The sequence below is a fragment of the Polyodon spathula genome, chromosome 11 (genome assembly GCF_017654505.1).
Source record: "Polyodon spathula isolate WHYD16114869_AA chromosome 11, ASM1765450v1, whole genome shotgun sequence".
NCBI classification, from domain to species: Eukaryota; Metazoa; Chordata; class Actinopteri; order Acipenseriformes; family Polyodontidae; genus Polyodon; species Polyodon spathula.
Genome location: NC_054544.1, coordinates 21,789 through 36,725, shown reverse-complemented (window position 1 = coordinate 36,725; position 14,937 = coordinate 21,789). Strand labels below are relative to the sequence as shown.

Sequence of the window (14,937 nt, the reverse complement as noted above, 5' to 3'; positions counted from 1 at the left end):
CAAAACTGCGGAGGACATTGGCAGGCTTAGTGAGCACAATCTAGAGGAGGAAACCCAGAGTATTGTGGGCATTGTGAATAGGAGGAGATTGAAACAGAACAGCACTGTGCTCTGGACTGTATAAAACACAGGCAAGTCAGAGATGATCTCTTCCCTCGATTCACAAGCCAGGCCCCTGACTTCCCACAGCTAGACAAACAGTCCAGCCTCAGTGCAGTAGTGGGAGAGAGCAAAGCCACAGCACAGCTGGCTGCACAATACAAATGCCACAACATGAGAGATACAACATAAAAAATGTACTGTAACTATATAAAGAAAATAATATATCTAATTGTATTATTAATGTGTGTCTGTTTTATTTATATGTAAATGCTTTGGCAATACATATACAGATATAATATATATATATATATATATATTATACATATTATATATATATAATAGTACAGTACGGTTATTTCGAAAAAAAATACTAAACTTAAACCTGGATTCTCTTGAGAGGAGAGCGGAGACGTCTTGGCTAACTTCGTCTTCTCTAGTAGACTCCTCTGAGAGAGAGAGAGAGAGAGAGAGAGAGAGAGAGAGAGAGAGAGAGAGAGAGAGAGAGAGAGAGAGAACGGTGGCACTCTGTGTAGAAATCACATCATGCTTGTGATTGATGGTTCCCTGGATGCTGCAGAGGAAAGAGGTAAGCAGGGAGACAGACAGACCTGCGGTCCTCGTCACAGGGGAGAGAGGCAGGCAGGGAGACAGACAGACCTGCGGTCCTCATCACAGGGGAGAGAGGCAGGCAGGGAGACAGACAGACCTGCGGTCCTCGTCACAGGGGAGAGAGGCAGGCAGGGAGACAGACAGACCTGCAGTCCTCGTCACAGGGGAGAGAGGCAGGCATTGAGACAGTCAGACCTGCGGTCCTCATCACAGGGGAGAGAGGCAGGCAGGGAGACAGACAGACCTGCGGTCCTCGTCACAGGGGAGACAGGCAGGCAGGGAGACAGACAGACCTGCGGTCCTCGTCACAGGGGAGACAGGCAGGCGTAGCTCTGCTCTGCTCTTCACTCTGCTCTGTTCTCTCTACTCTGCTATACAGCTCTGCTCTGCTCTTTCCACTCTGCTGTACAGCGCTGCTCTGCTCTGCTCTCTCCACTCTGCTATACAGATCTGCTCTCTCCACTTTGCTGTACAGCTCTGCTCTCTCCACTCTGCTGTACAGCTCTGCTCTCTCCACTCTGCTGTACAGCTCTGCTCTGCTCTTTCCACTCTGCTGTACAGCGCTGCTCTGCTCTGCTCTTTCCACTCTGCTATACAGCTCTGCTCTCTCCACTCTGCTATACAGATCTGCTCTCTCCACTCTGCTGTACAGCTCTGCTCTGTCCACTCTGCTATACAGCTCTGCTCTGCTCTCTCCACTATGCAATACTGGGGAGCAGTTCACAATGTCAATGCCAGCAGTAAATCTGTCAGGACCGCTGAGCAGCTATTCAATTCAATCCCTCTCCAGGGCTCCAGCAGGAATGCAGCATGTGAGCGAGTGATTTATTAAACTTGGGTTCCGTTCAAAGATCATTTAACATTTAAACACATTTAAAGTGCCAGGCACTGCTATAGAACAAACCAGTGCTGGGAAGGACAGTCCTTTCAGATCAGATTGACTTGTAGCATGTAAAAGCAGAAAGGGCTTCCAGTGCTCTTGTGTGGAACAGGAGTCTCACACTAACACGCTCACTCACTCGCACACTCACATGCACACTCACTCGCACACTTACTCGCACACTGACACGCTCACTCACTCGCACACTCACACGCACACTCACTCGCACACTCACACGCACGCTCACTCGCACACTCACACGCACACTATCTTGCACGCTCACATGGTTTCAGGAAAGGAACTTAAAATGATTCGTCCTGTTCAAGGTAAGGGAAGGGCTGCGCATCACTGTTTGGAATTGACTCATCTTTCAAGCTTCCTGTTTTTATACCCTAAAGATAACATGAGTACTGAAGCCAGGTCTGAACACACAGATAACAATAGTACTGTAGCCAGATCTGAACTCACAGATAACATGAGTTCTAAAGGCAGATCTGGAGACTATGAAGAGGGGAGTGAACAGGAGGGCAGATAGAGGGGGCTGTTCTATATATCTGCATGCAGAGAGGATTGTGAGTTTCCTGGAACCAGACCCTGTACAGGCGTTTCTTCCTTACCGCCTCCATTCTTGTAGCAGAGGTAGGGGAACCTCCAGACATTGCCCAGCCCCACAGCGAAGCCCACACAGGACATGATGAAGTCCATTTGCCGGGTCCAGATCTCCCTCTCTGGGACGGGGATCTTCGTCTCCCCCATTCCCGGGACCACCAGGGGGGAGACCACCACCATGTCCTCTGAGAATAAGTCTGCTCCCTCCCCCTCCTCTGGCAAGACACTGCCTCCTGCAGTGATAGACAGACAGCTCTCTGTGACAGTACCTTACTCCAGCTCTCACTCCAGCCCCTCCAGTTACTCCGCATTCTAGACAGCTACTATAACCAATGGAGATCATTTGAATAGCTGTTAGCTGAGAGTTTGTTTTAACAGCAGACGGATTCACAGACTGACCAGCACAGAGATAATATATAATATAGATATAAACACACACACACACACACACACACACAGACAGGGAATCTCCAGTCAAGGTTCGTGATGACTAAAGTATTGTCGGTATATAATATATTATATATATATATATATATATATATATATATATATATATATGATATATATATATACATTATATATGTATATCCTAAATATATGATTGGATGTCCGAGGGGTCTTAAGTTTGGGACGTCCAACAAGTAGTGACGACTAGTTAGGACAAGTCTTTAGATAGTCCGTGGAGACTCTGTATACGTACTTATTACTTGCTTGTAATCACGTCATAACGACAGATTGCTTTAAGAAATAAATTATTATATTAGTATAATATATTAATATGATTATTAGGTATAAGTATATAATAATAATAATAATAATAATAATAATAATGGAATGGACCTACCACCACAAGACAGAGACTGTATAAAAAGTCGCGCTACTTTTTTTTTTTATTATTATTATTTTTTTATTTTTGTATTACTATTTTTTGACAGATAAGTACATACACAATTATTAGTTTTTATGTTTAAAAAATATATATTAAAAAATGCACCGTGCAGATTTGATTCAGAAGCAATCGACGAAGCACTTGAATGTGAGTCTGAAGTACCTCATTGATGAGGCGGAGAACCGACAACAGTTCAGTGAGACGCTAGACGCTAGTGTGCTGATCGAGCGAGCAGCAATGCCATGAAGCAGAAGTCTTTGTGTCTGCACGGACCGCACCAATCCCTGGAAGAGACGAGGAATGAGCTTCGTGTAGCATGAAGTACCGCCGACAGGGAGGGAGTTGAACCGCCCACACGCCTTCACTGGCTCCTCTCATAGAAGCACCTCATCAGACTCGCACAACAGAACTGCATTTCAATATCATAGAGCAGTGGTTTTCAACCCTTTCATCAACAGTTACTGCTGTTGTAAAACTGCCACCTACCCCATTACAATGAGGTTTGTTGTGTTGACTGGAAAGAGCTCAGAACATTTATAAGCTGTGTGGTCCTGTGGTTAAAGAAACAAGCTTATAAGCAGGAGGTCCCTACTTCAAATCTTAACTCAGCCAGTGACTCACTGTGTGACCTGCGCAAGTCACTTGTGCTCCATATTTTGGGTGAGACGTTTTTGTAAGTGACTGCAGGTGATGCATTGTTCACACACCATAGTCTCGTGTTTTGTAACGTGCATTGTGATGGTGGTCCACTAGGAAAGGTGCTATATAAAAATAAGATTGTTATTATGTAAAACAATATAAACATTGAAAAGTGTTCACAAACAACACACTTTAACCACTGCCGTGGTGTTAACACAGGTGTACGACGTCGATGGTACGTGTCACAGTCACTGACGATCTAAGACTGCATATTTATATAATATATATATATTATATATATATATATTATTATATTATATTCAAATAAATCGATATATCGTAAATCAATAATTTATTTGTTTTGTTTCTAAAGGAGATTAGTGTATTTGCGCTAATGCTCTCCCAATTGAGTTATTTAAGCTCCATACAGGGAGCAGCGGTCCTGCATACGTGTGTGTCCAGATCACTGCCTTCATAAAACACATCCCTCAACCAAATTCACTAGCATGTCCACCTCATCTGATACAGCATTACCATTGCTCATGACCAGACATTTTCATGAATACATATTCAGGCAGATGTTTCTACCAGCAGAGTTTTTACTGCTGATTCCATAGCTACCAATAGCTGCACAAGACCGATTCTTAATAGAGCTTTCCATCTCCCTTACTCTTCAACTGAAGACCTGTCTCTCTTGTTCTCTCTGTATATGAATGTCTCTTTCTTCATCCCTGGTGCTGGCAGTGGTCTTGTTCAGATTTCAAACTGGCATCACAATGTGTGCTCTTAATAAGAAATCCAGCAAGGCTGCTGTGAGATTTTCAAGTATTTAAAGTGGAATGGGCAAATCTCCCTTCTCATGATACAAACAGCTCACCTCCCCAGCATACTCACTGTCTTCACCATGCCTGTATCACACATGTGTTCTCTTTACAACACACGGCCAGTAGTGACTGGCCAGGCTTTACCAAGCTGCAGGAAGGCAGCGTGGCTTTCCTTCCTCTTCAGACCCAGATATTCAGAGATGCTGTAGCATTCAGGAATTGTAGGGTCGCAAAATAAAGTGCAGGGATGTTCAGAGACAATCAATCACACCGGCTGTTGCATCAAAGGTTTATTGCAGTGGTCATCAAACAACAGAGCGCTCCGGAGAATAACGGTCACTTTATCAGTAACCAGTGTATTCTGCAGGGGTAAAGCATGTACATGGGTTATATAGTTTCTACATAAAATCCCTTGCTCCTATCAGGATTTGGCACGCCTAACCCTAACACCCCCCCCCCCCCCCCCGTTGCATTTGTTATATTCATTTCAGAAACCAGTTAAGATTAAGCAAGCATTTTATGGTTAAGCAAACATAGCACTTCTCCTTCTACCCTTCCTCTGTCCCCAGTCATCTGACTCTGACTCAACCTAAGGGTGTGATAGAACATTCTGTCCTTTCTTTCACCTTTCACAAGTTCTTCATATTGCAAAACTGCACCCCAATGATCGTTGGTTGATCCTGTTATCCTGTTTGGTTCCTTCAGTATGATCCAGCAATAACCCCTCCTCCTCAACAAACTGCAACATCCACTTCTTTGAATTTTCTTTATTTTATCATTGGAATAAAGCAAAGTGTTTCAGTGCACATGAAAATCAAATCAATATGTAACACTAACCATAACAATCAAACAAATAAATAAATACAGAAATAAATAAGCAAACAGAAAAATGAACAAACAAGACTGTCAGTTTAAACACACCATGCCTGAGTATTGCATGGGAGGTGATCAGGAGCTGCACTGCACATAGCCAGCCACACTGCAAGCCAGCCACACAGCAAGCAAGCCACCAACACACCAGCCAGCCAGCCACACAGGCTACCACACAGCGAGCCGCCAGCCCCAAAAGCTGTTGTGTTCTAACTGAACAAAATCAGCTCCACCCTTACTGATGCTCAGATAGGTACAGGGTGGAATATTACTGATGCAGCTCTGCTGGGTACAGCGTGGATATTACTGATGCAGCTCTGCTGGGTACAGGGTGTAATATTACTGATGCAGCTCTGCTGGGTACAGGGTGGAATATTACTGATGCAGTTCTGCTGGATACAGGGTGTAATATTACTGATGCAGCTCTGCTGGGTGGAATATTACTGATGCAGTCTGCTGGATACAGGGTGTAATATTACTGATGCAGCTCTGCTGGGTACAGGGTGGAATATTACTGATGCAGTTCTGCTGGATACAGGGTGGATATTACTGATGCAGCTCTGCTGGGTACAGCGTGGATATTACTGATGCAGCTCTGCTGGATACAGGGTGGATATTACTGATGCAGCTGTGATAGATACAGGGTGGAATATTACTGATGCAGCTCTGCTGGGTACAGGGTGGAATATTACTGATGCTCTGCTAGGTACAGGGTGGAATATTACTGATGCAGCTCTGCTGGGTACAGGGTGGAATATTACTGATGCAGCTCTGCTGGGTACAGGGTGGAATATTACTGATGCAGCTCTGCTGGGTACAGGGTGGATATTACTGATGCTCTGATAGATACAGGGTGGAATATTACTGATCCAGCTCTGCTGGGTACAGGGTGGATATTACTGATGCTCCGATACAGGGTGGAATATTACTGATGCAGCTCTGCTGGGTAAAGGGTGGAATATTACTGATGCAGCTCTGCTGGGTACAGGGTGGATATTACTGATTCTCTGATAGGTACAGGGTGGAATATTATTGATGCAGCTCTGATATGTACAGGGTGGAATATATTCTTTGAGGATACTAGGTGTGTAGCACAGTAAGTGTCATAGAATGTTGTACTTATAAAAAGCTATATATACAGATGATCCCAGATCAACCTGGTCACTGTGCTGCACAACAGTAGTGCGCAACATGACATCACTACCCTTTACAGGTTACAAGAGACACATCTCTGTCCCAGAGCACAGGCCTCCACTCTAGGTTTAAACACTCATAACGAGTCACGCTGGCTTTTAAATTATTACAGAAGCAACATGAGGACAGTTATTACAGTGCTTTCAATCTTCAAATGAGAACGTTAACGGTTTCAAGCATTGACCCTCCGAAATCCTTATTAACCTGCCGGGCCTGTTTGAACCAGAGTCACAAAGATGTGCAGACACCAGCAAGAGCAATCACAGAAACTCTCAGATTAAGAAGTTGGAAACTTTGAAGTAGCTTTCCTCATATCACCGAGTCTGGAATCTTACTGCAATTACAACATCTGGCCCCCAGGTGAAAATTAAAGCTAAACAGTAACACTAGGAGACTTCCTTCAGCCACAGCTGTTCATAGAAGACTGCAGAGATATGAAAGCTGAGAAACCCTTTATGTTCTACTGCAAACTAAACAAGAAGTAATGGCTATTTACAGTTGCATCGCAGAGAAGGCTCTTCAGAACAGCCATGAGATCTGCTGGTTCCCATCTTCACTTCTCAATAGATGAATGATTGCTACAAGTCCTGGTGCAGGTCCTGGTCTGTGTGGAGGTCCTGGTGCAGGTCCTGGTCTGTGTGGAGGTCCTGGTGCAGGTCCTGGTCTGTGTGGAGGTCCTGGTGCAGGTCCTGGTCTGTGTGGAGGTCCTGGTGCAGGTCCTGGTCTGTGTGGAGGTCCTGGTTATGGTCTGCATGGATCCCCCGGTACAACTTCTCCAGCTTCTCTGTGGCAGTCTCCTCCCCACCCAGGTGGGACACTAGCTGCTGGTAGCGAGTCTGCCGCCGGGAGTCTGGGTCCACGTTAATCCAGTTATTAGCAACCCACTTAGTGCCCTGAGTGACCACACAGCCTCCGTGCAGAGAGTACTCATCGAGGTCCCCCACCCAGCCTGCAGGCACAAACACAGGACAGGTTAGTGACCACAAACACAGAAGACAGGAAGAGTGCATCCATCCATCCATCCATCCACACACAGAGGACAGGTAGAGTGCATACATCCATCCATCCACACACACACACACACACACACACACACACACACACACACACACAGGACAGGTAGAGTGCATGCATTCATCCATCCATCCACATACACACAGGACAGGAAGAGTGCATCCATCCATCCATCCATCCACACACACACAGAGGACAGGTAGATTGCATCCATCCATCCATCCACACACACACACACACACACACAGGACAGGTAGAGTGCATGCATTCATCTATCCATCCACACACACACTGGACAGGAAGAGTGCATCCATCCATCCATCCATCCACACACACACACACACAGAGGACAGGTAGAGCGCATCCATCCATCCATCCATCCATCCATCCACACACACACCGGACAGGTAGCGTGCATGCATGCATCCACACACACACACAGGAAAGGTAGAGTGCATACATGCATCCTTCCAACCACACACAGCGGACAGGTAGAGTGCACGCATGCATCCATCCATCCACACACACACACAGCGGACAGGTTGAGTGCATGCATGCATCCACACACACACACACAGCAGACACGTAGAGTGAATGCATACACACATACAAACACACACAGTGCATGCATGCATACACGCATACAAACACACACAGAGGTCAGGTAGCGTGCATGCATGCATCCATCCATCCACACAAGAAAACACACAGAGGACAGGTAGAGTGCATGCATGCATACACACATACAAACACACACACAGGACAGGTGGAGTGCATGCATTCATGCATCCATCCACACACACACGCAAACACACAGAGGACAGGTCGAGTGCATGCATCCATCCATCCATTCACACACACAGTGTTCCTGATAGCTGTACCTTTCCCATCAGACAGGTAGTTGTACCACAGGAGGGCGGTGCCCTGGTTGGGCTTCACGCGCAGGTTGCCCTTGTCACAGTGCTTCCGGGTGTCCAACAGATCCACATCGTTCTGAATCAGAGACTGGAAAACAAAGCAGCACACGCTTCATCAGCACTGCCTCCACTATCATTGCATGCAGTACACAAGGGGAGGCTAGCTGCAGAATACATCAAACACACACAGAGCTTCACACTGTCCTCCTAAAAACACAGCACCTGCAGTAAACACTACTGGGTGCAGTCTATGTCCTGAGAGTGTGCAGAATCATGCACACGATCAGTCATGTTACTCACTCTAGGCAATGCTGTTTAATCTATATACATTATGAAGTGGACAAAACCTAGGAATTATACAGACCAAAATTATCGGTCATAATATTTGCTGAAACCACACACACACACACACACACACACACACACACACACACACTCCCTCACCAGCTCCTCGTATGTTCTGTTATCGGCAACTGGGAAGGTCGTCTCTCCCCCTCCAGGGACAGAGTTCAGGTAGAACAGGACTGTGATGTACCTGAGAACAGGAGAGAATCAGCATGTCACCCCAACTGCCCTCTCTGTTGGAATAGCAAGGAATCAAAACACAGTGCTCTCTCTAGGACTAGCAGGGAATAAAAACACAGTGCCCTCTCTAGGACTAGCAGGGAATAAAAACACAGTGCCCTCTCTAGGACTAGCAGGGAATGACAGACACAGCACAGTGCCCTCTCTAGGACTAGCAGGGAATGACAGACACAGCACAGTGCCCTCTCTAGGACTAGCAGGGAATGACAGACACAGCACAGTGCCCTCTCTAGGACTAGCAGGGAATGACAGACACAGCACAGTGCCTCTCTAGGACTAGCAGGGAATGACAGACACAGCACAGTGCCCTCTCTTGGGCTCCCCGGCAATGCCAGTAATGCAATGAGTGCCTGTGACAGAAATATAATGAGTTCTGGTTGTAAATCTCCCTCCCGACCTATGAGGGTGCTAGGTAGCGGAAGGGGAAGCCTTTGGATTGGCTGGCCTGACAGTTCATTTCCTGGGTCGGGAAGTATGTTAGCCTGGAAGAAGGCAAGACTACGTTGCAGGAATGAATTGACCCGGAAGGTAAACGATGTAGCAGCTGTAGGAAATAGAGACAGCTGCAATCATTTACCAAGGGGTCATGCGTGATAGCATAAAGAGGCTGGAGAATCATAAATCTTTTCCTTCGCTTGGTTTTGGGTTATAAACTGGAAGAACCGTGTGAGACGCAGAGAGAAAAGCGTACTTAAAGTATTCATGAGTGTTTGTTTGTTTTTCGTGTTGTTAGTAATTGTCTTGTTTGTATCACTAGACGGCTAAACATGAACCCAGAGATGTCGCCAAGGGCCAGAACAAAAACCGGATCAACACTGCACTACAGTCACGATTAACATTGTTATCACCATTTGTTCACCACTATAGCACGTATTATATTGTACTGCACCACAAGCACTGAGAGCACTCACTTTGGACTTTGTGATCGTGTGTGTGTCTAATTGTGTGCTAAGTACTGTGCTTATTATTTACGGGATTGCAACCCCCGTTTTTTTACTGTGCAATGCTGCGTCTTGCAAAGCTCTTTATTATTTACCGGCTGGTCATCAGACCACTGGTTTATAACCCTAATAAAACAATCCATTTCACCCGTACTTTGTTGTCTGTTGGTTTCTTTGGATTTCTGCACCAGCACCGCACCTGCTATACACCTGCACTAATTGCCACTTTGCCACAGTTCCTCACCGGCAGGAGGTTTCGAAAGGGGTGCTAGCGTTGGCTACCAGCTTGGTGTGGTAGCAGACAGTCTCAGGGTACACAGGCCCGCTGTCGTGGTGAGCGTGATAGTGCCCTCCCCGCTGGTAACGCACCACCTGCAGTGGTTCGCTGTTCTCCACGATGTCAGGAGGCAGGCGTGTCAGACGAGTCACTCTGCCAACAAAAGTGAGACAGTGATGTAGAAATCTGCAAAACTACACAAAAGTGACTTGCAATACTCTACAGCCGTGCTGACCCCTCATCTCCCTCCCCAGCCCCAGCACCACCTCACCTCTGCTGCAGCTGCCTCAGCACTCGGTGCGCCCCCTCCCCCTGGTACAGCCAGGTGTGCATGCTGTTGCGCACCAGCTGGCTCTTCTCCACTCCACGCTGCTGCAGGAACTGCTGGAAGGCGTTGGCATTGAGCTTCTTGAACTCCTGTACATTCAGCATCCCTGGGGGCATTTCAAAACGCAGAGCACTCATCACTCACAACACACAGCACTCAGTCACTCACAACACAAAGCACTCACCACTCACAACACAAGAGTACTCACCACTCACTCACAACAAGACTACCGTTCCACTTCATCTAGTGACCTGCACGACCCAAGCCTACCGTCTACTTCATCTAACATCTTTATTTTTTTACTGTTTTCTTTTAGATTTTGACATATTAATATGATTTGTTTTTAAATTCTTTTTCACAACTAGGTAAAAGCAATGTGTACAGAACCCCGTTGAGCTGGCTGCATTTTGGAAGTTCCTTTAACAGAAGGATGAAAGTTGCTAATTGGCACTGCAGGACAATCTAATTAATGCAACATCTGAGATGTTCTGCCCTACAGATTGTTAATGTAACAATCTGCACCTCTCCCCAGCTCCCTCGCTGCTCTCACACAGCATGCTTCCTGCCTCTACCCCAGCTCACTCCCTCACACAGCATGCTCCCTGCCCCTCTCCCCCAGCTCATTCCCTCACACAGCTTGCTTCCTGCCCCTCTCCCCAGCTCACTCCCTCACACAGCCTGCTCCCTGCCCCTCTCCCCTAGTGCACTCCCTCACTCAGTGCAGGACCTTCAGGGGAATTCAAGGAATCAGAACCCCTTGTGGAAAACTCCACTGCCAGCAGTGAACCCTTCTAACTGCTGAAGATCAGAAACTGCCGCTTTCCTCACCATTCCCATCAGGATCAGCCTTCAGCCCTGCATAGATCTCCCTCACATTCTCCGGAGTGAGCCAGATTCCGTCCCGGACACGCGAACGGGTCAGAACCTGCAACAGGGAAGAATAAGACAGCAAACTGTTATATCAAACTGGAAGCAAATCATCCAGGCATATAGCATATAGCATGCTGTGTGTAGCACAATGCTATGCTCTGGTATATCTCTTCTGTGTGTAGCACAATGCTCTACTTTGGTATATATAGTCTGTGTGTAGCACAATGCTCTGCTCTCTGGTATATATCGTCTGTGTGTAGCACAATGCTCTGCTCTGGTATATATAGTCTGTGTGTAGCACAACACTCTACTCTGGTATATATAGTCTGTGTGTAGCACAATGCTCTGCTCTGATATATATAGTCTGTGTGTAGCACAATGCTCTGCTCTGGTATATATAGTCTGTGTGTAGCACAATGCTCTGCTCTCTGGTATACATAGTCTGTGTGTAGCACAATGCTCTGCTCTCTGGTATATCTATTCTGTGTGTAGCACAATGCTCTGCTCTGGTATATATAGTCTGTGTGTAGCACAATGCTCTTCTCCCTGTACCTCCTGCAGCTGCAGCTGCCCGTCCTGGTTGTGGTCCAGCAGATTGAAGATCTCCTCTTGGCTGATCTCCAGCTGCTCTGCCAGCTCTTCCCCTCCCTCTGGGATCATCACCTGGCTCTCCTGCAGCCCCTTCAGCTTGGCCAGGTGAATGAGGAGACGACACTCTTCATCAGACAGGAAGCCAGAGATCTCTGGGGGAGAGGTTCAAGGTTACACTGGTAACTGATATGTGACTGGGGAGCGAGGCAGACTCCTCTCTGTTTAAAACACTAGCACCTTAATGATGTGATCTGTAATTGAATGAAGACGTCATTCGATTACAACCTCACATGCACATCACTGCACTGCACACCTGGGCACTAACCCTAACCCTCACATGCACACCTGAGCACTAACAAGGTGCCCTCTACACCCTCACATGCTACTAACAAGGAGAACAGGACTACTTCAGAGCAGTTTCAAACTGTACAGCTCTCTCAAATGGGACCAGAGCTGTGTTAATAAGTGTCTGCGCTGAGTTTGTGAGTGTCTGCGTGGTTTTTGAGAGTGGCTGCGCTGCGCTTGAGAGTGGCTGCGCTGCGCTTGAGAGTGGCTGCGCTGCGCTTGAGAGTGGCTGCGCTGCGCTTGAGAGTGGCTGCGCTGCGCTGTGCTGCTCACTCACCGAAGAGCAGGGGTTTCAGGCTGAGTGTCTTCAGCTCGTGGACTTTGTTTGGCACCAGCGCCACCTTCTGTACATGTCCCACCTGTGCACACACAAGAACAGCACACAGTGAAATCCACAGCTGAGAGGAACCACTTTCGGCCCTCCCAGGGTAACAAGGGAGAAAGACACCCTAAACATCGGCCACAGGGGCCGTCCTGTTTCAACACCCCTGGTTATGAGAGTGCTTTATCCACCAGGACTGTGTTAGGAACACAGAACTGTGTTCAGAGCTATACTGGAAGCAAAGAAGTTTTGTCACAGTTTGTAATTATGAAAACCTTTATTTACATTGTTAGTGTAGAAGTGTAGTACTTTTAGCAGGCAATAGGAAACGCTCAACTGAAATTGCAAGTCTTCTGTAAATGTTAGGTTTGAATTGTGTAATCTCTTTCTTTATAGTGCCTTTCATAGTGGACCACCATCACAAAGGCTTTACAGAGGTAGGCTGTGAACTGTGCATTACATGCAGAGTCACTTACAACAGGACATTGATTTAACATCACTGTGTGACTTGCTCAGGGTCACACAGTGTGTGTGTGTGTCAGTCAGTGGCAGAGGTGGGATTTGGTTACAAGCCCTGGACTTTAACCACTGGACCACAGTGCAATACTAGAATTAGTAACTAACTGCCGCTTAACAAAATGGAATTTGCTTTTTGTTGAATTGTTCCCACTGTGGATTCATAAATCAATACATCTGTTCCTTTTCAAAAACCACTCAACCACTTTTACTTAAGAGTCATAGACTTAAATCAATCAAATTATCGGAGCGTGACGTCACACTGAGGTTTTACTTGCTCCTATTCTAAAAAGGACCCAGATAGTGAGACCCAGATAATGGTCAACTGAATAACGCGCTCAAAACCCAGCGCCACCAAAAAGTTGTGTTACTTTTTAAACGCTATGAGGAAAGCAGCGACTAAACTATAATCCAACAGCGAAGTGGCTAACGTTACTAATACAGGGCACCCCACGATAAAAGTTACGACGACTGTCTCAATCTACCCTGCAACGCACATCTGCAGCATACAGCGCTTCACGTTTATCTGAAACGAAATGATTACAATTATGCAAAACTAACAAGGCTAAGTATAATGTTCATCTAGCTTCTCTTTGCATCTGTATGAAAACTGCCACTTCAGAGCCTTTCGGTTCGGTAGACACATACCTTGATGCCCTCCAGGCGAGGGAGATGCATGGCGTCTTGCCCGGGATTCGGGCTCACGGACAGCGGCAGCGGCTGTGCCCCGCTGTTACCGAAGGACGGGTTAGCCGAGGCCTGCCCGTCCACAGCAGAGCTGTCCCCGGGGCCGTTGTTGTAATGCACGTAGAGCAGCAACGCGATGACATTGATAATGTACACGTGCACAAACACCATGACCACGACAAAGTAGGAGCGAGAGCACACGTTGCTTTTCTGAATCGAGACGCGGTCCCGGGGCATGGAGAGCTCGGTGGAGCCCAGCGGCGCTCTCGATCCCTGTGGACTCAAAACCCCGGGGCGATGGTCCATCATCACTGCAGCGCGGTCGCGGATGTTGTTTATAACAGTAGCTAGACGACCATGGACCTGTGACTCGGCATTACAATAACCAAATGCGTGTACACAGCCCTGCCGCCAGGCGTTACTCGTTTAGCCGCCTCACACGGTCATTCAAATAACACAAAATATAATAGCGCCGTTACTTAGCAACTGGGTGCGTACTGTCCGGCCAGATTTCACAAATACGACAACATAACAACAGTTTTTAACTGAAGGATACTAATAAAAACGAACAAGTAATTGGTCTAGGTCCGCAGCCGTGTGCCCCAGGAATTCTCAGTGTCTACCCCACTTACAAGCTCTCTGTCTCGGCCGAGGGATCGGGATGCTGCGCAACATTCTCCGGAGCGGCGATGATCGGACGGTTTTTGTGTTGCAGTATTTACTGCATTACTATTTTACCCTCATTAAACGTATATCCATTTACATATATCCTCGTTGTGCCAGCTAGTATTCTTATGAATTGTTTATTCTGTGATTAAACGAGTGCCATACAGCTCAGACTAGACCACTCTCAAATCCAAGATGACCGTTGCAGCAAAACCTCATCATTCGGCGAAGCCGGCGTCGGCCATCTTAGTGAAGTGCACGT

General features: G+C 46.8%; 2 protein-coding genes and 1 long non-coding RNA gene across 4 annotated transcripts in view; 1 reads left to right on the top strand and 2 right to left on the bottom strand.

The window, feature by feature from the left end:
* The window catches only part of LOC121322881 (sodium- and chloride-dependent creatine transporter 1-like), a 26,667-nt gene extending 24,222 nt beyond the window's left edge, over nucleotides 1-2,445 (bottom strand). The window contains exon 1 of one of the 2 annotated variants that reach the window (XM_041263386.1): nucleotides 2,209-2,445. In XM_041263386.1, coding sequence (XP_041119320.1) covers nucleotides 2,209-2,380 — 172 coding nt within the window. In that variant the 5' untranslated portion in view covers nucleotides 2,381-2,445. The remainder of the gene's footprint in view (nucleotides 1-2,208) is intronic. The other variant, XM_041263385.1, reaches the window with a different exon arrangement.
* The window catches only part of LOC121322883, a 10,596-nt gene extending 3,313 nt beyond the window's left edge, over nucleotides 1-7,283 (top strand). Inside the window, exons 2-3 of the long non-coding RNA XR_005951104.1 lie at nucleotides 6,060-7,200; nucleotides 7,231-7,283. This is a non-coding gene — a long non-coding RNA (uncharacterized LOC121322883). The remainder of the gene's footprint in view (nucleotides 1-6,059; nucleotides 7,201-7,230) is intronic.
* On the bottom strand, nucleotides 7,194-14,937 carry p4htmb (prolyl 4-hydroxylase, transmembrane b). Its single transcript, XM_041263387.1, has 9 exons — nucleotides 13,971-14,937; nucleotides 12,762-12,843; nucleotides 12,101-12,291; nucleotides 11,507-11,603; nucleotides 10,622-10,784; nucleotides 10,318-10,503; nucleotides 8,992-9,082; nucleotides 8,512-8,635; nucleotides 7,194-7,565 (listed from the first exon to the last, which is right to left on the bottom strand). Exons 1-9 carry the CDS (start codon nucleotides 14,316-14,318, stop codon nucleotides 7,195-7,197), a joined length of 1,653 nt encoding a protein of 550 aa, XP_041119321.1. The 5' UTR covers nucleotides 14,319-14,937; the 3' UTR covers nucleotide 7,194.

What these genes read in the sequence shown, in the direction of transcription:
- p4htmb (XM_041263387.1), bottom strand. Translation starts at nt 14,318, where the DNA reads ATGATGGACCATCGCCCCGGGGTTTTGAGTCCACAGGGATCGAGAGCG. An exon ending in CTCGCCTGGAGGGCATCAAG is followed by an intron (nt 12,844 to 13,970) that starts GTATGTGTCTAC and finishes GTGTGTGCACAG; the next exon opens with GTGGGACATGTACAGAAGGT. An exon ending in GGCTGATCCTGATGGGAATG is followed by an intron (nt 10,785 to 11,506) that starts GTGAGGAAAGCG and finishes AAATGCCCCCAG; the next exon opens with GGATGCTGAATGTACAGGAG.